This window comes from Larimichthys crocea, chromosome XII, assembly GCF_000972845.2.
Source record: "Larimichthys crocea isolate SSNF chromosome XII, L_crocea_2.0, whole genome shotgun sequence".
Taxonomy (NCBI): Eukaryota; Metazoa; Chordata; class Actinopteri; family Sciaenidae; genus Larimichthys; species Larimichthys crocea.
In genome coordinates this window covers 28,101,230-28,125,155 of record NC_040022.1, presented here as the reverse complement: position 1 = coordinate 28,125,155, position 23,926 = coordinate 28,101,230, and the positions used below count along the sequence as shown (strand labels likewise).

Genomic DNA, 23,926 nt, shown 5'->3' with positions numbered 1-23,926 from the left:
GCCTTTATTGCACCACTGATAACCCATTCAAAGGGCGCATTAGCATATCACCCGTGAAGTGATGACTGTTGGGCCTGGGCGATTTGGGTCGTAAAGCCTGGATGTGCTGCTTTAGTGTAATCCACGACCCGCGGGGAGTCCTGCTTCGCCAGAACGCGTCCGAGCGAAGAGACAGAAAAACAAAGTTAATGGGTGACAAACCTCAGTAATGCTCTGCTGCTATAGGGCACTGGCTCCATTAACCGTAGCCCGGTGAAAGCCATCCCACTGAGCTGAATGTCTTCTGCATCTGGCCTCTCTGTGGTAATGAGGTAACACAAAGGTATGGTCTAGCTGTTTTTATTGATCCATGCTTCACATCGTCTTCCTGTGCTGTCCGATGTAAACCGGGGATAAGACATTGTCCTTACTAATGTACATCATTGTGAATATATCAAACTCATGGCAAATGTCACTGTTAGAACAAGTCCTCTGAGGATATGAATGCCTTTAAGGTCGGTCATTAATCCCACGAATGAATCTATTTATTATGAGTGGAGCTCTTCTTAAACGTACTTACATGTCAGGTGAGCAAGAAGAAGAACCCCACAAGAGAGAACGGAGATTTTTTTTTTTTCATCTGTGTTGAGAGGAGCTTGTTTCTCTAGTGAGTTGTCGATTAATCGATTGCCAGAAAATATATATGCAACAATTTATTGGGTGCATTGTGGCGAGGAGGGATGACATAGACCAAAAGTTCCCAGCCTGACTTAAGTCAGGGATTTTGTGATTACATGGTTAGCGCTTTAAAATCCTAATCCACCAGATCCACCAATTTTGATTCATCTTTAAAGTCATTTTTAAGGAAAAACAAAGAATTTAAAGATGTCACATGGCACTTTTTTTTTTCCTTTTCTGACATCTTATAAAACTAATATCTGCATTCAACCCAAATGATCTGATTGTACGGCTTTCCGATTGGATGGCAGATTGCTCTGATCAGGCTGACAGGACATATCAATGTCTTGGCTCATGTAGTCTTTAACTTTCCATGCACACTTTGAATGAATGTTGTTCTCTTTTAAACTTTGCATGTTTGCTAGAAACAGCACGCTAGACAAATCATCCCATGTATTTGTCAGGAACTTGCGTTTCACATGAACTGTTGAGTCTGGTTTGGTTCTGGAGCCTCAATAAACAGCTTCATCCAGTATAAATAGCAGAGCCTTTGGTCTGCTGCCACTGCGGCTGACTGCAGCAGCAGGGAGGAACAGCTGTAGTCGCTCTGTCGCCGAGACCAGATCACTCCTCAGTCGTCCTGCCAGTCCAGTCTAACATAAGCAACACTTGAAGACCCGGGGTCTGTTTGAGGGCCTGGTTGTAATTTCACCCAACAACCTGCAGCTAGTTACCTTCTCTGTGTGTATACCTGTGAACATATACATGCATTTTTTCACTGTGATTTGCAAGTATCTACAAGTAAGCAGAAGTAACCTAGAAGGAGCTTTAATTTGCCTGATTAAAGCTGCATCAATGAGTATTTTTTATAATAACTCTGGGGCAAACCATGTTCTGTCATTTGGCTGGGTCACTTGTGGCGACAAACTCACAAAGAATTATCAGCTGACTTTTAGTTCGGCCCCCGTAGCGTCTTTCAGCTCATTGTTTTGGTTTTATGGCCTGCAGCTTTACTGCTTTTTACAACCACTGTCACCAAACTAGCTTCCAGCTGCAGTAGGAAGTTGATTTCAGCAGATTTGACTCCAGCTAAAAAATGATTGAGGCTTTAATTATCGAATTTTATTTGTCATTTTGACCAAATTGCTTCAGTGTGCCATTTCTGTTATGCCACTAGATATTTGCTTTACACATTATGTTCACTTCTGAGCACTATTTCTGAATGTAAACTATATGATTTCTATTTTTTCTATATAAAAATGTGTGATGTGTCCTTTTGTGAGCCACTTTATAGAGACTTCATAATTATGTCTACTGTATTTTCTGTATACTTTAGTTCTGCATGTCACATATGGCACTTTTCTACAAATTTGCAGTGTGTGTAGTGTGTAATTTCTGTATACTCCAAAATCTGTTTGAAAATCTGTACAGCAAAACACACTTACTTTGTATGTTTATTTAAATGGTACACCATATACTGTAAATTTACACTACATCTATTACATATATTGATTATTTGTATGATTCAAACACATTTTACAGTTTGGGAGATGATTGCATAACACATTTTGAACCACTCTCCACATCACTGAACTGATCAAACCAGGGTATGTTACTGCAAGTGAAAGATTTTAAAAAATGCAGTAAATGACAAGAATCTGAAACATGCTCAGTTGCACAACACCTGAATGAAAACATTAATAGGTGAAACATGGCAGCAGTCAAAGTGAATTTCCTGTGCTGATGTGAAATGCGGGCTGCTTGAAATGAGGCCTTCAGGTGTCTGATGGGTCGCTTGGCGCTGCTCCCAGAACAGTTTGTAAAGGAAGGATTAGACTGTGTTAATTGGATAGATGGTCGAAAAAGATTAGGTGCACCGAGGAGCATTTCTCCACCCCTTCAGTGCGAAACTGTCGTTGAAAAATGGAGCGCTTGACTGTAAACACAAGGCCCAGATAGTGTGTTAATGTGCTGTGACAGAGCTGTCGGCCCAGGAGGAACCAACGGGTGGAGATTGAGCACAGTGAGGCTAAAGATCTGAAACTAAAGAGCGATTGTTCTTCAAACTTTAATCAGTGAAAAGCTCTGTCGACATTTATGGACCATTGTCTTTATGTGTCTACGAGTCCAAATGCATCTGACTGCCTGAAAATGGAAGTGACGTTCAGAACATTTTGTTGTATGTAAATGTGACAGGTGGTGTTTGGACATCATCTGTCTTAGGACTCCATCCTCAGCTTTCATATCATTGCTTAAAAACTAATTCAGTTCAATCTGCAGTAGAACATCTTGTTATTTAAGAAGCTTGAAGATATCACTTTAGTTGCTCAGCTTTTTTCATGCGACATGATCAGATTCATGCTGGTATAATGTTTCCCATGTTAACCAGCATGTAAGCACGCTAACATTTGCTAATTTACCCCCAAAAAGTTTGGGCTGATTAGTTGTGCAGGTATTTGTATGTAAATGTTTTGACCTAGGCGGAAGTCGTGCAGTGGTTAGCACTGTCGCCTCACAGCAAGAAGGTTCCTGGTTATTTCAGTGTGGAGTTTGCATGTTGTCTGTGTGGGTTCTCTCCGGGTACTCTGGCTTCCTTCCACTAAATAGGTTAATTTGTGACTCTAAATTGGCCGTAGGTGTGAGTGTGAATTGTTGTTTGTCTCTATGTGCCCTGCAATAAGCCAACAACTTGTCCAGGGTGTACCCTGCCTCTCGCCCAAAGTCAGCTGGGATACTGACCCTCTTGAGGATAAGCAGTTACAGAAAATGGATGCATGGATATTTTGACCTGATGATGGCACTGATGATCACTAAAGTTCTGACACTTCATCCTGAGGGGGAAACAAATTTGATGGCAATCTATACGATAAGTCTGGACCAAAGAGTTAAGGGCTAACCACCAGACATCTCTAGCCTCAGATCCACAGTCAGCGTGGCTAAAAATTCATAGTGTTACTGAATCGTACCATAGATTATCTTAAAAAGTCGTTTAGCACTCTTCTTACAGACTGGTAACCCAAACCACACCAAACTCCCTGGTGGCTTTAATTCCTATGTCCGTCTTGCTGCAGGTCCTTCAAGCCAGACTTCGTCCTGATTCGCCAGCACGCCTACAGCATGATCCCCGGTGAGGACTTCCGAAACCTTGTCATCGGCCTTCATTTCGGCGGCGTCCCCAGCATCAACTCTCTCTTCTCCATCTACAACTTCTGCAGCAAACCTTGGGTGGTAAGCAATCTTTAACTGCTCTATTTGCTCTACTTTAACCCACACAATGGTGTTGTGAGTACCTCCCTCTGCGGCTGCCTCTGACTGATTTATTTTGGCTAGTAAAGGGAGTTGTAATACGAAGTGAGTGGCCTCAACCACCACCACCACATATTATTACTCACTCTGTACTTAGAGAAAACAAGATGCAAGACTGCAGGGAAAAGGGTGTGAATGTTCGGCTCGGCATGGGGTCATTATTGTACTCTTGTCAGCTACAGTACAAGTTGAAAGGACAACACATGTCCAAAAACTGGTGAAAAATGTGTTGTAGCTCATTTAGCATGTTATCTATTTTGTAAAGCAAGCGCTTTTAGATATATAAGAATGGTAAATTAATGTTTGCAAATCAGTCATTTTAAGCATTTCTTTTCCTGTTTTGACACGTTTGAAAACGTGACATGAAATATAGATCATGTAAATGTCACCATGTCTTTTCCATTAATAAAGGCACAATAAATGAACAATGACATGATAAATCTTGCAGCATTACAACAGCACACTTCAGGTTAGCTGCTGTATCTGTGAGTTTCATGTCTCCACAAGTCGGTTTGCATGCTGAAATCATCTAATGAAAAGCAAAGCCATGCTATGTTAAGAAAATTATTGGCAGCAATGTAAAGAATGTGAACTCAAGTTGATGAGGCTTACAAGCTCATATGGACTGTCACTCGCGATGTACTTTGCATTCAGTTGTTGGTTTGTATTTGTGAGCTAAAACATCAGCAGTAAATGTCAGATGCTGGTGCTTCAGAATCAGAAAGAAGAGTGAGGTTATCTTTTTAGAGCTGATGTTCTGCAGCCACACAGAGAAACAACAGCCATTAGAAGTAGAGAAAGAGGTCAAGATACATTTTAACACTAGCAGAAAATTGCCCAGAATTCCCCACTGTAGCTACAACGTCAAGCTAAGCTCACTGGTATGTTACCCACAGCTGGATGCAACAAGTATTAACTGAAGTAGGTACGAGGAAGTAGGTCCACCAGGATAGACAATCACAACACCTCAAGATGAAATCACTTCTGATGGCTCCTGTGGATCTGAAATGTGTTACTTTTAGGGCAACAGGTGTTTTACCGTCAGAGTTGGGTCTGACTGTACTGGGTCACATTTTAAGCATCAGATGTTGAACTTTAGATTGTGGTTCTGAATGTTGTGCTGTGGTGTTTCTATCCTCTGTCCTCAGCTCTTTTAAGTAAGATGTCTGAATGTCTTGTTTGTTTCTGCTTGCAGTTTTCTCAGATGATTAAGCTCTACCACTCCCTTGGTCCTGAGAAATTCCCCCTGAACGAACAAACCTTCTACCCAAACCACACACAGATGGTGAGTGCCCTGATTTCATTTAAACCACTCTCTCACACACACACAAAAAGAAATTCACCATAGACCTCCTGTGGCCAGTTTTTCATTAAATCTTTATTATAAAAATATAAAACACAGAAATTAAGTCAAACATTTCTATAACCCCTACAAGGAAACTCCCCCCCACACACATCAGGAATCGGTGTTCACACACACACACTGTACACAGCTTCCTTGATTGGATTTTTTTTTTAAAGGATCAAACTTGACCAAGTGTTTCTGTGTTAAGCAGACAGTATATTTACACGAACATGAACCACAGAAATATCGACACAGAGACGCCACAGTTGGAGAAAGAGCCTCGTCATCACATATAAAGACAAAGGAGATGTTTTACACACGAAATAACTCTTACTGACGTAGATTTGTTGGCTTTACACAAAGTATTTCGTCACCTGTTCTGTTAAAACAAAATGATACCTAATCGTGAATCTGTGTGATGCAAACTGAAGCCAAAGATTCATTATCAAGAGGAGGCCGACAGGCTGAAGCTAAACTTTAGTTAAAACTTAAGATGGATTGAGGGATGTTTTGCTGAAAGTTGAATACTTAACATCACTGCAATCAAATAACTTCATACTAATTTAGATTCATTTATCAATATTGTATGTCAAGATACAAGCTGGTTTCCTCCTCTAATAAGATCTGACTTTAGCATGAAGTATCTGGTGGTTCTCTGAATATACATGAAGAGAACTCAGAGAAAACTCCACATTTTTCTCATTTTGGAATGAAGATGAATGAATGAATGAATAGAAATTGTCTGACATTTGGTGAAATAGGCTTTCTTGCTGATAGTTCGACAAGATTTTTCAGTACCACTTATCCCTTACATATGAACAGAATAGTTAGCTTAGCTTTAAGACTGGAAACCACAGGCTTGGCTCTGTTCAAATATATATATGTATATTTTCTTATATCTCATTTGTTTAATCCTCTTTCTGTAATAGCTCAACTTGTTGTTTTTACACTTTGATATTTGTTTGAATTAAACAGAGATACGATGTGTCTTTATCCTACTGTAAGCTAAGCTAACAGGCTGTAGCTTCATATTTAAGGTATGTAAGTGTAGGGGTAACAATCTTCTCATCTTACTCCAAGCAAGAAAGTAAATAAGTGTACTTCCAAAATATCAAAATACTTTTTTTTTTAAAACAAGTAACTTGGTCAAAGCCACAGTTTGTGTCCTCAGTGCTGCCTGTGTTAGCAATATTCAATACGCATTTAGTGTTAACGATGGAGGGGCCATTACTCCCTGTGAGGCAAATCTGTGTCTGTTATTGGAATGGACTGAAGGTACAGCACTGGGGAAAAATAAGAAACCCTAGATGGGAACAGGTGAAGAAGAACGAATTTAGTGACAATATTGTTACTTTCATTTATATATATATTTATATATAATGTCCATTTGAAATAGTTAAATACAAAAAGGTTGAATATACACTTAAAAAATATCTCATTGTCTGAAACCTCTGCTTATACTTGACTTTCATTGATCAAGCTGACAAAAAAAAGTACCATAAGTACCACCTTTTTATTGAAGAAGCTAGTCCTTCATTGTGGACGTTTGCACAGGCTGTGATGGTTGTCACAATGTAGTTATTCTATATTTTTTTCTTCTTTTTCAAACGGACATACCACATGGTTACAGAGTAATCCAATAAACATATAAATAAATGGATTACAGAGGTTTCAGCTGAGTTGATAGTTCATTTCTGTAGCTTATGTTATATACAGCAAAAAATAAAATATCACGATCTCTGCAAGAAGTGAGCTCTTCCCTGTGTTGGCACTGTAACAGACATTTTTAATTTTTTTTTTAGCATTTTCTGATATATCAGTGCTCAACAGAGAGGGCGTAGTTTGTGATATAACTGCAAAATGAGTTACATTGCAAACATTCAGGTAAGCAGAGATATTACCATCCATAAAGACACATGTTACAGTAAAAACTGAACATAATCGACGTATACTTCACTGTAAAACAATACCATTTTTAAAAAAAAAAGTTTTTGAAGCCAAAATAAGAGGTATAACTTTCAGAGATTATACTTCGCGTTGGCACTCGATCTGTATTGTTGAAGAGATTCTTGGCTCTGCATCTGACATGTAGAACTGAATTGAATGCTAGCAAGCACACTGTAACACCTTTTCAAATTTACATGGTGATCACTGGTTGTACTTTTTCATTGATTTGAAATTCATCTGACACTTTAGGACGTTTTAGTCTCAAAGCGTCCGCAATACTAGGCTGGCAGCAGGCTTAATGAAAGTAATTAATGCCAATGACTTCTAATTGTGGACATCTGACTGCTTGTTTTGGGGATTACTTCTGAAGATCACACTAGAGGTTGATCAAGTTCTTTCACTTCTTATTGACCTTTTAAAAGCCTATCTTTGTCACCTGTTTAACATCGTAAAGAGAGTTTGGTGCAAGAACTGTTTCATGGTTTGGGAAAATGATGATGAGTTCAACAGATCTACACAACAAAAAAAAGGTATTGTTTTCTATTAGAAGTGCTACGAAACAGGCACTGTAATGGATTTGATCTTTTCTCTTTTTTTGCCCATTTAAAGAGTTTATCACCCAGGCCAGTGAGCTTTAAGAGTTCTGTAATACTCTATAAGTGATCGGGATGGGATGGAGTCAGGGAGGAGGAAGTGGATTTCAGGCAGGGTGCTTTGGGGTTCAGGGGTCGGTGGCGTTGATGGTGGTTTTGTCGCGTGCAGTCATGCCCCGGTACCAGCTGCAGTAACCCTCCTTCTGCTGGATGCAGGCGTAGTGCCGGGACTGGTAGCCGGGATAGCCGAAGTGGGACAGCATGTCCGTCCATAGGCACTCGTTCTTTGAGGTCACGAAGCAGGGCAGGTAGTGGCAGGGCTTAATCTACAGAGACAGAAGCGAAACTAAAGATGTAGCCATGAAGCAGGAAACAAAACTGCACAAGAGCGACAACTAGTGTAGACTCACTGATATATTTTGTTGAACATTCTAAATTTAGGTTAACTTTATCATGCTAGTCTGTACACTAAATATGAAGCTAGAGCCAACAGGCAATTAGCTTAGCTAGCATAATATTGGAAACATGGGGAAACAGGCTCTTTTCAATTTACAAAATCACCTTTAGTACCTCTAAGCCACTTTTTTAAACAAGTTGTATCTTGTTAAAAGTTAGGTGGCTTTTTTGGGCTAGTGCCAAGCTATCCGTTTCTCCCGGCTTACAGTCTTACGCTACAGTAAGCTAACATTTCCCTGGCTTTAGCTTCAAATTTAGCATGAATATGTCCCAAAATTAAGGACATTCTATTAGATTTGAACAACAGTGAGTCTACAGTCGCTCAAGTTTGTGCAAAGGCCAAAGTAGAATTAGCTTAATGAGCCATTAACATATGAAAAAAACTCACAATTGTATGAGAGAAATAAGCTTGGATAATCAAAGAAAGGAAGTGAGTATATGATTTGGATGAAACATAAAAAGCGTGAACATGCACTTGGTGAAACATTTACAACGTGGAATCTTTTGCTCTACTGCTTTTCAGCTTTTGCTTTCAGTCATTTACTGCAGCAGATTAATAGATGAGATGTCAAGAGGCAGCTGTTTAAATAAGCGTACATTACACTGGCATACGTATGCTTTGAGCTGTGGAATGTTAAATCATCGTCAGCCATCTTCCTGAAGCAGTGATGTTTTTGGAGTTTCGTAATGATTCAATTCGATTTTATTGAGGCTCTTTTGTGCGTCACACCTCCAGGTGCTCGCACAAAAGGCAGCTTCACGGATGAATATATGACGTGAATTGACAGGAAGAGTCACACAACTACTCAGAGGTGATGAACGGAAACGCGGTGTTTAGTGACAGCGAAACAAAGTCATCAGCTGCACTTATGTGGATCTGAATGGGCCAGAAAATTCAATCAGCAAGTTAGAGGGCACCCTCCCCATTTTCGGTGTTTTTGTTATTCAAGCCTGGAGCGTCTGTCCTCCACGGTTCAGAGATGTTCGACATAACTTCCTGCTTTGAGTGGTTTTATTGATGTGTGGGGAATAATTTTCTAACCGGTACGACACGCTTCCCTGTGCGGTAAATCATCATTTGTGGAGGACGGCGGAGTGAGTTTAATAAGTGCGATGATGTTTATGCCCGCCTGTGCTTACTGACTCTCAGACTCAAGTCTCAGTTGATCGATTGCCTTTTCTGGATGCCTCTGGGCTGCTGCCATGTACACATTGAACACAGTTTACAGGCGCTGGCCCACACTGGGAACAAATAGGTCTCTCTGCTAATCCACTTATACTGATAGGGGCCAATGGTGTTAGCAGATGTCCAGGACACTGCTGTACAGTAGGACGTTTACGAGGCGGGTCAGCAGCTGCACAGCGGCAGGCTACATGTTTGAGTCACATAAAAACTGGGAATGAAGACTTGGGCTAATTCCAGAGCTGTTATTAAATTATTCCCAATGCTGGTGGTAAAACTTGTTTTCTCTCTATTTCTGTCTCTGCTGAACATCCATGATGTGTAATAGTGGAAATGATGCTTATAACTCACTCTCAATAATACTGCATGACAGCCATGTAATCATGAAGGTCACTTTAAGTTTGAGTAAATGATTTTTGCATTAGTGTGCCTGAATCGGTTTGACCTGTCACATACAAAGGTACGTCTGTTAGAAGCATTTCTTTCCTCCTGTAATCATTAATAAGAACTCTCGTAGACTTTATGTAAGCAGTCAAGGTAGTTTTAGTTACATTTTATTGAGTCAAATGGAGGAGCCTTAAGTTCTAGCTCCTCCTTCTCTTGATCCTCCTCCTGCCTCTTCTTCCCTCATCTTCCTTGTTCTTGCTGGGCGAACATTGCTGGTTTCCACTCACCCTGCAGTTGCAGCCCAGCTGGTAGCGATGGTTGATGCCTTTCTTCTGGGCCAATGAGAGGCGCTCCCACCGCTCATTGAAGTTGCACAGGCCTGTGTAGACCTTGTCATCGTACACTCGACCTGGGGAAAAAAAGAATGGAGGGAATTGGTTCAGATGTTGTTTTTGAAGTGCCACTTGGAAACTTTTCACCTGTTTGGTTTCAGATAGTGAAGGAAAGGTTATTACAATTCACCCCAATGGGGACATGAATGTTGGTACCACATTTCAAGGGAGTCCATCCAATAGTTCTTAAAACCACACACCTGCTGGTGGTCATCAACTTCATTAGGGATCATCGTCCGGGAACCCATAGACAATATTTCGAGGTATTTTAGACTGGACCAAAGTGGTGAACTCAGTGACCAACATTGCCAACGCAGCATGGATGATAGCATCAACCAGTTTTCTAGTGTTTTCCAAAGCTAATAAACTCACCATTCTTAATCTCTTTGGCAGACACTTACTCTGAGTTGGCGTCATATTACGGCAGCTCATTTTGGAAAGAAAGTCTTGTTCTTGAGCCATGAAGCCATGAATGCTCTTTTGTTATGTGTCAAATTTCATAATCCTCCGCATGTAACATCTGATAACATAAACAAACCACTCAAGCCATCCAGCTTGTTTATGTATGGAAAGACAATCTCATACAGTAAGCCCATATTAAACCAACACCCCTATTTCTGAATATCCAAAGGTCAGCAGACATCTATTTTTAGTGCTAGACCGTTTGCAGCTTTCCGACTCCTGAGACAGGTGCACTGCAGCGGCCTGCGGACACTCAGGAACATCATGATTTGTCACCACGTGTCTCCTTCACCGTGTTGTCACCACGCAGGAATTTGACAGCTCACAAATATGTGCTTCTTCGACCGCCTCTGAACCTCCCACTCTGCCTGCATCCCTGGACTGGGATTACTGGAGTCACTTGCAGGCTTATTACATGGTGTTGAGTGTGTGACATGCTCCTAAAATACTAATCAGGGCCGGCACACTCAAGGCTTGATCAAAGCAGCTCGTCTCACAGGCTCCGGGTGAGTTTAAATTGTGCCTAATGCAGTCTTGATCATATGCAGGACTTATTATAGATGCCTCAAGAGCAGAGAAAGACGTCAGTGATGTCACATGCAACTGGACAGGGTAAACATAGACATTGCTGCCTGGCAACGCTGGCTCGTCCACTTGCACCGTGAGGTGTAGTTACGGTATTTACAGGTCGGGACTTAGCGACAGTTATATACACCAAGCACAGCAGGGTCCAAAGTAAACTGCATCTCTGTTGGAAATAGCAACTCATGAAATGCTTTTGCTGGAAAACACAAGTCGCTTCCTGCTAGCTGTTAATTACAAGTTGTGAGAGAAAAAATGGCTTTCTGCTGTTTCTGGCCTGAGAAGTTGAGGGAAATGAAAATGTAAAATAGGGCCCCTGCTTTGCCTACTTGCACAGTGGCAAATGGTAGGTTATAAATAGTGGGAAAGTTTGTGTCACAGGACAAACGAAGAAGTCCTTGGAGAGGAGAGAACTGAGGGAGTATGTTGAGCCAAACAAACTCGCAATGCTGCTAGGCAAGACTCTGAAAGGCCTCTGAGAAGTGACAAGCGTTTACTGGCAACAGTAAACCTGACTGAAACGTTTTCAGAATCTCTCGGGTTGAAAGAGATTTTGTTTTTGAGGGTTGCGTCATGTCACAAAGTTAAAAGTTCAGTTTGAACTGAAGCAAATACTAGATAAAACTGGATTTGTCTCCACCAAATATTCAAGTGTCTTACGAAACACTGATGTAAAACAGAATGGTGAAAATCAAAGCAGCAGAGGCTGAGATGTGCTGACTTTTAGTCCCTCGTGTGGGTCAAACTCTAAAAACACTGGATCCTCCACTTCTCATAATGCATCTTCTTACATCTTTTGTAACATTGTGGCTTAGTACAGGATGATGATAAAGCTTATCATCATCCTGTACTTGGTGTACTTGTGGTCACTGTTAAAAAAAGTGTGGTCTAGGTGTGACATATAGATGTTTCTCCAGGTGTGTAATACTTCCTGTGACTAGTAGTTTGACTTAAAACAAGTAAACAATAAAATAATAAAAGATCCAATCAGCCACATACAAGTATAAAGTAACATTTAAGGGTTTATGTAAATGAATTAACCAAAGTCAGACAGTCAGCTTACCTGTGATCAGGTACTGGTACTTGTTGATGTCAAACTTCACGCCACACAAACTCTCTGAGGCGTCTGTGTAGATGTGCTGCACGTGCTGCACCTTGTCGAATCCTTTGTACATCTGCGTGACACGAGGAACAAAATTGGGGTTAAAACCTGAATTAAAAAGTGCAACGCTGTACCCCTCACATTGGCACTACACCCCCAACTCCACATCCTCTACATAAATAATCAGGAATGGAAACAGCGCGCCAGCTTTATCAGATGACATTCCTCAAGGAATGCCTCGTGGGAGAAGGAGTATTAGGCTCTGCCCTTAACTGAATCATAGATAACATGATTACATTGTGTAATGTGCTTTGACTTTGATGCTGTTTTGGCAAAGTCATTGCTAGACCGTGGAACTCGCCTTCTTCTAGTCAGCTCAGGTATGCAGAGCCAACAGTCGCCGTTTGCCCTGAGAACTGTTGTGATTTCTTCAGTGTAATTTATTTGTCTGGGAACAACAGGAAATCCCTGTTTAGACGCGACGCTCCCAGAAAAGCAGAACAGACTGTTACTTAAGCTTGAAACCGTGGAGGTTTGGGAAAGCCAAAGGCATTTGTCTCAAAGGATTTGTTGAAATTTGGAGGGGATTGTATTCTGTTATAGCCCACAAGGAAAACCACTGTTTGCAGAATAAACCAACAGACTGTAATAAAAATAAATACCGCAAGAGGTGCAAAGGTCACATCTAATTCTTGAGGATAATCCTTACAGTGATGATTGCTGTGCTTCACTAACAAAAGGGCCACTTAATGCTTTTGTACAAACTGGGATTGTACTGATGCAACACATGACTCTGTTGAACTGTTTACACTCTGAGAGTGAGGGGCTTGGTTGAGCTGTAATGCCTGTAAGCTCACTAATCCTACGGCCTGGCTTCTGTCTGAGCAGCAGGCCGATGTCAGCATCTGTCAGAAATATGGAGCGTTACGTAAGAATATGAAGAAAGTGGAGAACAGGCTATCCCAAAATGCTTTTCACATATCACACTGCAACTGAAGGGGTGGAGAGTCTTGTAACTTCAGCAGAGACTTTGTTATGTGGGGTGAAAAACAAAACTCAATAAATATGTACAATAATAAAAACCCAAACTAAGTTTGCAGTCTTCTTTTAGGATTTCAAGACACAACAGTGCATCCTAGACTAGGCTGTGAAAGTGCTTTCCTGCTGAGCGTTGGATGGGAAGATCGATACCAGTGTCATATCTGTAGTCTAAATATGAGGGGCTAGAGCCAGGGGGTGATTAGCTTAGCTTAGCAAAAGACTTGAAGCAGGGGGAAACCGCTAGCGTGGCGCTGTCCAAAGTAAAAATTCTAATGACAAGTTGTGTTTTTATGAGATACAATGTGTTAATTCCTGAGCTTTAGAGGTGTTTATAGGTTAGCCATTTCCCCCTGCTTCCACTCTGCTATTAAGCTAGGCTGCGGGAGCTAAATATAAAGGTAGAGCCAGTGCAGGTAGCTTAGCTTATCATGAAGCTTATCATAAAGACTGAACAGAGGGAAACTGCAAGCCTGTTCGTTTAGTTGTATCTTATTTGTATAATGTGTTTATTCGTGAGCTTAAGAGGTGCTGGTGGGATATATTAAACAAACCTTCAACAAAGCCAGGCTAGCTGTTTCCCCCTACTTCCAGTCTTTATGCTAAGCTAGGCTAACTGTACTGACTCTAGCTTCATACTTAGAATTAGATGAGAAAGTTGATACCAGCCTCATTCTCAGCTCAGTAAATTCATGTCTTTGCTACTATTCCTTTAGAGTTGAAAGAGATACAGTGTCTTGCTCAGCAGCACTTCAGCAGAGAACTGAAGCTCTCACCTTCATTTGCTTGACCGTGTAGCGCATCGTTCCAAAAGGCCCATCTCTCAGGAGCTTCTTGCCCACCACTTTAGCTCGAATCACTGTGAAGAGAAGAGACAGACGGGTCAATGACTTAGAATGATCAGAATAGACATAGTGTCACATTCCTCTGTCTCCACTGTAGAACTTTGAGTTTTCCTCTCCAATCCATCATATAACATGCTTCCCCGGCCAGTAGCAAACCCATTATAAATACCATTTCAGGACAAGGTTGGCACCACAGTTAATCCGTTTATCCGATTTTCTGCATTGCTGCTGTGTGCCAAGGGAGGCCAATGGGGAAAAAAACTGTACAAGGACTTTTGAGTTTGATACAGAAATTAAAGGAAAAGAGGCCTCGTCCATGTACCATTCTCACTGCTGGTGTTCAAGACTGCTCATCGCATCCACTTCTTTACCTTTTTGTTCAGATTTTTTATGTAATACTGAGATCAGAACTGGCAACGCCTGACTTTGTTCAGCTTTTTGCAGGTTAAAAACACACGGACACAAGTCATCTGAGGGGAATGGGTGCAGTGTGTCCCCTCTGTTTAAACAGGGTCCTTCTATATTGGGACCAGGACATGAAAAAGATCTAATCTATGTGCTGGACCCTCATGTAAACATCTGCAAGGTGAAAACACTCAGTGGTGACTTTGTTTGCTTTGACTCGTGTTGAAGTAAGGGGTAAGCCCCCTTACTCCAACACGAGTGGAAGGCCAGGCAGGGAGTGTAGAAATGAGTGATAATCTGAGCCGGTGAAAAGAGTCTAACCAGAACTGCGGGCCCTGCATAAGCAGTCAATCTTCTGTGAAGTTCACCTGCTGCCCACAGCCGACCGGCCGCAGACACAACTAACACTGGCTATGTTTGTTATCTTCTCCTGGTGGAATTTCCTTGACACATTCTTCAGGGGCTCACGTTCCCCAGTGAGGAGAAAAAAAATGAGAAGCCTTTCATTCTTTTTGGAGAAAGAAATGAGGCGTGGGGCATCTTCTGTTTGGGACGTATTTGTCTAGCTGTCTTACTTCCAGGCAAATGGAAACGGACGTAAAAATAAAACTCAAATAGGAAGCAGTTACTGCACGGCCACCCAAAAGTGGTGACCACAAATTTATTTTGGACATGAAGACCCCAGTTTGAACCAAGCGTTTATTTAAATAGCCACAAAAATCTTTTGAGCCAGAATAAACAAATTAAAGGAATGTGGCCATCCTGCAATATACCAACAGAAATACGGTGTGCTCTATTTGGTTCATTTTTAGTCAGTTTGATGTGTTTTCACAAAATGTTTCTGCTCATCAGTGAAAGTGCAAAATAAAAAGGAGAGTTCTTTTCAGTTTGTCAATGACAAAAGGACAAACCAAGGTCAGACGAGAGCACATTGCTCTACCTACAAAGCTAACGTGGGCATAGTAACATACCTACAATGACAATTCTACCATGCTGCCATCTTAGTTTAGCATGTTAGCATGTGCACATCAGCCACATATCACTAAACACAAAATACAGCTGAGGCTGGATCAAGTGAAACTTTGACCTGATAAAAAGCCAAGAGACCAAAATTATCTGAAATATATGAAAACCACAAATGTCAACCTGGTTCCACTAGACAAAAAGTCACTAGCCATTAGGACAACCTTTAGGCACCCTGGTTACTTGTATTAAATTTGATGGCAATAAATTCAATAGTTGTTGAAATATTAGGACCAAAGTGGTCTAACCAACTGACATTTATCTCTGGAGCTATTCTGCTATCTTAGCAACGGTTACCTGTAACTTCACCTGAGCTTGTCACCATAACAGTCACGGCAGCCATCCAAATGTGAATTCTACAGTGCAGTTTATACTCACTGACTTTCACTGTCAGCTCCACAATAAATTACACAACCAAGGCAAATACACGTCATTTCAGACATTTCAGTATTAATGTACGGACCCCCTGCCTGCCCTCCGCTGTCTGACCTTTCACAATAACTTACTTCAGAACATTTGATCCATTAATCTGTCAACTCTTTTAATATAAACTAAGCGAGGGCTACTTCCTGAAGGACCTCTGCTAAATGTACCTAAATGTTGTTTGACAGACATTTGCCGCTGCAATTACAGAAGAACCAGGGCACAATTACAGAGGAATGTGTAGATGTATCAGGATACTTTTGCCTCTGTTAAATACACTGCTGCTGTTATTTCAGGTGTCACCCAAAAACCTAGTTTCCTACTCTGGCCTGACCTCGAAAGTAACCCTCAGGAGGAACTAAATGTTTCATGTTTGAAGGGCCACACGTCAGCTGATTTTACTGAAGTACATCCAGATAGGACCCCTCTTGTTGGACGCCAGCCACTAATTGGCCAGCGATGGTGCCATCACCCAAAGGAATGTGTGAAGGGCCTCAGCTGCTCCGGAGACAGAGGATTTGTGTCATTCCCCTGCAGTGACCCCTTGACCTCCACTCTACATTCAGCGGTTATATTTACATACAACCGCAGGGCTGCCTGCTCATGTCAAAAAGTCCATGTTACGGGCGTTTATTTAACCCAGTTTCATAATGTGATCACACATTACCCTGGTTCAACTGGAAACTATGGACACACTGTGTAGATAAGTCCGGTTTGTTAAGTTTATTGTAACCTCTAAACTCCTCTGTATATGTTCACAAGTCTGAATATACCTCACATATATTTACCAATTTCTACTAATATTGAATTTTATTGATCTTGACTCACAAATTTACGTATTAATGCATCAACACTGATGTAACCATTTGTACATTAATCATGCTTAATTACCTAGTTTACACATTTATTTATTGTAATTATGGCAGGACATCAGGCAGCCAAAGTGCTTTTTCCCAGATATTTTGAATATTGTTGAATTTAAGTTGCCATTCGTGTGAGGAAATCAAGCGGCAACTTCCGTAGCTGTGAAATGAAGCCAATGGAGTAATGCCAAAAACTGCAGTTCCTCAAACGTCCACTAGAGGCTGGCTCCAGAAGTGAGTCTGTCTCCATAAGTCTCCATGTTTCACAGCAGAAATAAACATGTTTACAGCCTGGTACAAAAAACAGTTTTGGGCTCTATAGCTAATTTCCCCGTTCATGACAACTGTACTGAGGGTGAATTTATATACAACTCACCCCTTCAAATTATAACTTAACTAAAGTTACACATAATTAACAGTGTGGCTGCTTTGATTGGCAGGTGGGTGCCCATTTTTAGATTAGTCGGGAGGTGGCAGAGGCAGGACTGCCAGATGGCAGCAGCTAGAGCCATCAAACTCTGAGCTTTACATACAGCTCTTCAGAAACCTGTGGGTGACATCATGAATACATTGTCCATGGAGGGAACATAATGAGTCTGCTTTTCAATTTTGACATGCTGTCCACTGATTGGGTAGTTTCATACTGTATAGTGTTGATACAAGGTTATTTTGGTAGTTAATAATCCAGTAGTTAATTTAGTTTAATTGAAATAGCAATCAGTTACTCTATACTGTAATGTAAGAGTCTCTCTCCATCCTCCTTTGCTAAACATGAGGAATTACAGGCCAGCGCTGTGACACACAACACGTATTCATCTTCTGCAGAGGATCTGACGTACATACACAGAGTGGGAAGCATTTCGTGATAAGAGAGGTAACCAGGGTCTGACAAAAAAAGAAGGGAAAAAAACAAGTGAATCCATTTTTCAGTCAGTATCTCTTGCCTAAAGCAGGGGATTATACAAGCGTGAATGCAAAATGCTAAATCTTAAAAAGGTGAGCATGTAATTTAGTTAAACATTTATTTCAACCTACGTACAATGTGGCAAACTGCAGGCATGACAAGAATAATATCGCTTGTGTTTGTGTGTGTGAAGGAGAGAAAGAAAGCAAGGCACAGGGCGGGTGACGGTGATTTTAGTATACAGAAAGTGGTCCAAGTTTGAGGAGGCGAGTGGGAGGAAGAGGAATTCTCAGGACGACACACTACCACGCTCAAAAATAAACACTGAAACTGAATCCACTGAAATGCTGGAGTATAAAGCCTGTAACGTCCACTTACTGGCTGGCAAAGAGCAAAGGCAGCCTATGAAGTATGAACTGAGTTTATAATCACTGCATACGGTGGTTTGTTCATGTCACAGCAGGGAAAGTTTTAAATCCAGAAGTGTTCATTTCACAGATTTAAAAAAAAAAATGTGGTTACAGAAATATCTACTTAAAGTTCGCTAATGTTAGCTACAGTAGAATTAGCCATCATTAGGTACTGGTCATACCAGACTGAGTAAGTCTACATCATACTAAGCAAGCCTATATTTTAACTATATGAGGATAAAATGGTGGGACAGGGTAGGACAACTGAATGCATCTAATATAAACTGAAAAGTGGCAGAATTGATCGAGGGCTCAGTTATTACTTTGTAGAGACAAGCTACAGCTTCATAGTGGTAACTTGTTTTTTTCCTTATTATTTTCCTTTCACAAGATCTTTCAGTTGGATTGGGGCGTGGGAATGTTTAAGCAACTAGTCATTTAAATTTGAATGCCATGCTAGCTGATCTCAAAAACGCTAGTTGTGTAAGATCAAATTTGTGTCTTTGGTGAGCTCTGCCAAAGTAATGAATTCTTTCACACTGAAACCCTATCGCCAAATTAGTGAGTATGTCTGAGTCACAACCAACACTTGGAGCCTCATCAGTTGGCCTGCGTTATATATGTGCTTTTCATATCTCTTTCTGTTTTATGACTGCCTCTCGCCTTTTCTTTTTAGACTTGTCGGTCAGATGATTTCACAACTGCAGTTCAAATGTCAGTGATATTAAATGATTCCTGCTTGTTGTTCAGTGTCTAGCTTACTCTTCTTGTATACCGACTTCAAATTTTGTGACAGTTACATACCACCGTAGACTGAGGGAAATTGTAGTACAACTGTTGCAAGGTGTTTTATAGACCAATTGAAGCTGATTTAATCACTGGTTTGTGGTGTAGTAGTGACTGTACCATGATAAGTTTGCTGGGCTGATGTCCACTGCCCCTGTGCTGGCCTCCTCTTTAAAACAGTGAACCCCTGAGCGGTGTGGTCATCAGAAAAGGGAGGGACGGACTGGAGATTTGATACGCCTGGCTCAGGGGACGAACATCCTAAGCTTGTACGGAATCCAACAGCTCGTTGTATTTTAACTCACTTTGGGGAAAACTGCAGATATCTGATCCAATCTTATAAATGCTTCTCATAACAGGAGTCCTGGCTTCGCTCAGGTTATCATCTGTCACCTGTTGACCTGCAGATGGGGGGGGGGGCAGGGGTAGTGATTTAGCCAAATGCTACATAACTCATTAGCAGAAGCAGGAGGATGTATTGGTACCAGGAGAGTGCCGTCACAAAGCCTCAGGCCATGCATCGCTCTAAACCTGCTACGCTGCACTTGTTTGACAAAGCTCCTCTATGCGCAACAAAATACCCACAGCAGGGAAGGATCAGTTTCTCTCAATGGCATGATCCTCAGTCCCAAACCGAGCATGCACTCCAACCACGCTAATCCTCAGCAAATGACCTGGTTCATGGTACGAGCATGTAAAGGTTCCTGTCACACTGAGTGCTTGGGAACTGGTAACAGAGCGATATTAAATCTCAGGGTCAAAGTTTACTGCCCAACCTCTAATCTTGCTTTTGGAGGGCTTTGGAAAAACAAGCGCTGCTCATTTCCCCTTGTGAATGGGTTGCTTTAACCCAGCTGCCTAACAGCAGCCAACTAGGTCTACGCGAGACCATTGCCTGGTGTCCAGGTATGTTAGCAGGGAAGACTGACAGGATGTCTCTAACCTCATGAGAACAGAGTTAAGCCAGCAGAATGCAATGTAGTGGGTTTCCCATTTATAGTTCTCTGAATGCAAACCATAAAAATCACATTTTATCAGCAAGTGCTCAAATGTCAGCCAAGAAAATGAACTCCATTCCAGGTCTCGATGACTTACTACCATCAAAATGAAAGGAACGCCAGATGCTTAAAAAAAAAAAGAGAGAGAGAGAGAGCGAGAGCACCTCAATGCTCTCAAATATTTCAGTTTATATTTGTCAAATGAAGGGAGACAGCCTGGAATAACCCAATTTCTAACCCTTTAGCCTAATTGTGATTCATCCAGTGGAGTGCCTGCAGGTGATTATGGGTCATGGCCAAGAAAACAAGAGCAAAACGCTTTGAACTCAAGTACGGGTCTTAAATTGGGAAGATTCAGGCCTGTCGCCTTTGATGTCGACGGTGGGAATTACAGGGTTTCTCCCTCGCCACATTAGAATTTCAACCCCATACTTTTTTGTTTTCCACGTCTCCTCGTTTTCACACAAACAAAAGAGAAGGTTTAGGGTGATAGAAATAGACCTTAAATGAACGAATGAACCAGGAACGAAGATCACATTGTGCTATATGATCAATTCACTTTCACATTATACCGATAAACTGAGGCAATGTAGTGTGTGGTTTATTTTAACCACCATCTTTGATTTAACACTAGCCTGGAGATGGAACCTGAACCTGTATTTTAAGCTAAGGTCGGGAAAGCCTGGATTTTATTAACTCCAGTTAAGATGTGCACAAAAAGTATATTTTTCATCATCATTCTAACTTTGATTGAACATAATAGCAAATTTGACCCAAATTAATGAGTGGTACTAGCCATGATCTTTGTGCTCTACATCCAACCAGTGTTTCCCTCAAAGGGTTGAGGTATAAGAGGAACCACAAGCATTCAAAGCACATCTCGAGCTAAGCCAGGACCTTGGAAACGGGATTTGCGGGGCTCACAACTGATCACTGAGCCCATTTTAAGTCAGTCCCACATTCTACACCGGCAAGTCTCAGCGGGTGCCAACACCCTATCTGATGATCTGAAGGACTGTGAAATGAGTGAAACATTGCATGAGTGTTTGTGGAAGCACCGTTTTCAGTCCAACCGGGTCACTTGGCTGAAGATGCTCCCACAGGTCCAGTGATCAAAGGTTACCAAAGAGCAAGAGATATAGAGTGACCATTTTGGGTTCTTAAGTTTCAAAATTGGTCCTATTTCACAGACTATGTCTTATATAGGTGGGGTCCTCAAATGATTAGTAGGCTAAACCTGCACCTCCTCCCCTCTGAGACTCCACAGAGGATTGACCAAAGCATCATTGTGGGTTCCCACCCACGTCAGAACTGATTTTCTTCATATGGTGGAGCCTTTTTTAAAAGAAAGGGTTTGAAGCAAGGTGATGATGTATGAACAATGAAACAGCATGTTCATGTATTAGTTGTTGGGATAATTCAGAAGTCTAAACCATCTCTGATCAGTTACGGACAGAAAGGTAATTTTTTCTCATGGGCAGAGTGATGGGGCAAGATGGTTCAAAAATGTGTTGTATTATCGGACATTAAGGATTTATATTTTCATCTCTTGCTGCAGTATGAGGTTAGAGTTAAAGCAGCAGTTCAGTAGTTTGGGAAACCCACATTTTCCCTTGCTGAGAGTTGTATAATTGTTACCTCATGACTGTATGTTGACTTTAAAGGTCCAGTGTTCAGGATTTATTGGCATCTACTCATGTAGTTGCTGATTGCAACCCATTCGCCTCAGCCTCTTCTTCCTAGCATGAAGGAGACACTACAGTGGCTGCAAAATAAGGTGAAAGCTCTTACTAGACACTAGTTTGTCAGTCTGGGGCCCCCTGGATCTTACACACTGGACCTTTTAAAGCTAGAGCCACGAGCCAGTAGCTTAGCCTAGCATAAAGACTGGAAACAGGGGGAAATAGCTAGCCTAGCATGATCAAAACAATATCCTCCTACTGGTCACTCCAAAAGCTATATCTTTTTTGTTTAATGTGTACAGAAATAGTATAAAGCTAAATGATCTCAGCCTCTCAGACCTAAGACAAATATTCCTTAAAGTGATTTGGGTGTTTTATTATCATTAAAAAGTCATTCATTTCAGTGTGATGTTCAAGCATCAATGAGAGATTTGTAATCTGTCATTATCAGCCTCTGCTGGTAACCAGTAGTAAGTGCAACATCATCACAAGTGACATCTGACTGCGTGTCTGTGCGTATAGGGGCGTTTCCTTCAGAAAGTAGGACTTCCCTTGCAATGTGTTTATCGACACTAGGCAATAGGGTAAACACATGGGCTGCACACATGGCTGCAGTGTGTGTGTGCTCAATTTAAACTGAGAGATTATTGTCTGATTATGTGTCAGGCTTTCAGAGAGCCACATGATGCTTTTTAGGATCAAATGATATTGAAACAAAATATCAGCTGCACTCAAAAAGAATGTTAGCATACATGTGTGGCATGTGTAAAGTTATCAGGCAGTAAAAGTCCTGTCACTACACACACACACACACACAACTCTTTCTCCACAAGAAATCAGCTCCCCGACTCTCCCTCTAAAACATTTCACCCACCAAAGTGCCTCAAGCTCAAGCACCTTTATCTACAGGGGCAGATCAGATAATCCCAGAGTCTTTAACCAGTGTTATCTAAAAACAGAGGCAGGGCTGGACAGGCGTTACAGGCTAAGCCAGATCCTAAATTCATATTATTCTGGGGAGTCACAGAAAGCATAAACAGGCAGTAAAACAAGCTATGTGAACCAGAGGCCGGGCGTATCTGAGTTACAACCGGGTGGCTGTCTGACAGAGAAATACCAGAGCGTGCAGATAAATAACCACCATCTGAAACGTATAAACTGGCTTTGTGTCAATTCACAGCACTCATACGTCACCTCAGAGCAACATAGAAAAACCTTCTCGAAAAGGATGAAGAAAATATTCTAATAAAAATCAAAAAACCTTATCGGGGAGATGATGGAAATGTAAGGAAAGCTTTGACTTAGTGTAAACAGCCTTCACTTTAAAAAGCAGCTTCACTGACCAAAAACTGCACATTTGTTATATTTCAACATATTCCACTACATAGTGGGAAGAAACATCTGACCCTGACTCTTGGTTGTAATATGCTGGAGTGAACCATAACACGTTACGATAGTAGGAGTTCTGGTGTAAACAAACTGGACTTTAAAGTAAAAAGTAGGTCCGCTTTATGAAAAATGACCCCGTAGATGTGAATTGCTACTTGTGCGTAAAAACAAGCTTCACTTAAAGAGTGCAGACAGCAAACTGACTGCAGATCAGCCCTCTCTCCTATGTTTACTAACAGACAGCACTTCAGCTCTCAGGACAATAAACCACGTTCATCTACAGCAGTAAAGGGGTGGATATGATCCGTCACTCACCTATGTCGGAGTTACAGAAGGCGTCTTGCGGGTGCGTCAGAGCGCACGAGCAGCCCTCCGTCAGCTGGTTAACCTGCAGGCTGCTGAAGATAAACAGCAGGCTGATCAGGTGCTGGTACACTGACTGCATTTCTCCAAACTTTTTTTCCCCTCACTCCTCTCTGCCGCTGGATTCAACTGTATGGAGTCCGCCTGGATCTGCGCCGCGCACCGGGCTGCTGCTGCTGTAGTTAGTAGTAGAAGGCTGCGTGTGTAATGTCCAAGTCTCTGCTCTGCTTCTTGTCGCTGTTGACGCTGCTGGTGCTTCTCGTCTCGCTCGAGAGTGTCACACTGATGTCGGAGAGGCGCACAGCCGTACATATAGAGACGTTCACGCCCCGCTCCACCTCTGCAACTCGCGGGCGGGGCGGCCAATCAGCGGCCGGTGATGCCA

The 23,926-nt window shown here is 41.6% G+C and overlaps 2 protein-coding genes across 2 annotated transcripts in view; one reads left to right on the top strand and one right to left on the bottom strand.

Moving 5' to 3' along the window:
- The window catches only part of syn3 (synapsin III), a 102,027-nt gene that overhangs the window by 41,959 nt on the left and 36,142 nt on the right, over window positions 1-23,926 (top strand). Inside the window, exons 5-6 of the mRNA XM_019267366.2 lie at window positions 3,729-3,885; window positions 5,159-5,248. Coding sequence (XP_019122911.2) covers window positions 3,729-3,885; window positions 5,159-5,248 — 247 coding nt within the window. The remainder of the gene's footprint in view (window positions 1-3,728; window positions 3,886-5,158; window positions 5,249-23,926) is intronic.
- LOC104924511 (metalloproteinase inhibitor 3) lies at window positions 5,322-23,837 on the bottom strand. The gene is made up of 5 exons (XM_010737876.3): window positions 23,494-23,837; window positions 14,227-14,309; window positions 12,374-12,485; window positions 10,162-10,283; window positions 5,322-8,174 (listed from the first exon to the last, which is right to left on the bottom strand). The coding sequence occupies exons 1-5, from the start codon at window positions 23,621-23,623 to the stop codon at window positions 7,977-7,979; spliced, it is 645 nt and encodes a 214-aa protein (XP_010736178.3). The 5' UTR covers window positions 23,624-23,837; the 3' UTR covers window positions 5,322-7,976.

Bases quoted from the DNA above. Each gene is read 5' to 3' on its own strand.
- LOC104924511 (XM_010737876.3), bottom strand. From the start codon at position 23,623: ATGCAGTCAGTGTACCAGCACCTGATCAGCCTGCTGTTTATCTTCAGC. The intron at 14,310-23,493 runs GTGAGTGACGGA...TTCTCTTCACAG, and splicing joins CTTCTGTAACTCCGACATAG to TGATTCGAGCTAAAGTGGTG. The intron at 8,175-10,161 runs GTGAGTGGAAAC...CTGTCTCTGTAG, and splicing joins AGCTGGGCTGCAACTGCAGG to ATTAAGCCCTGCCACTACCT.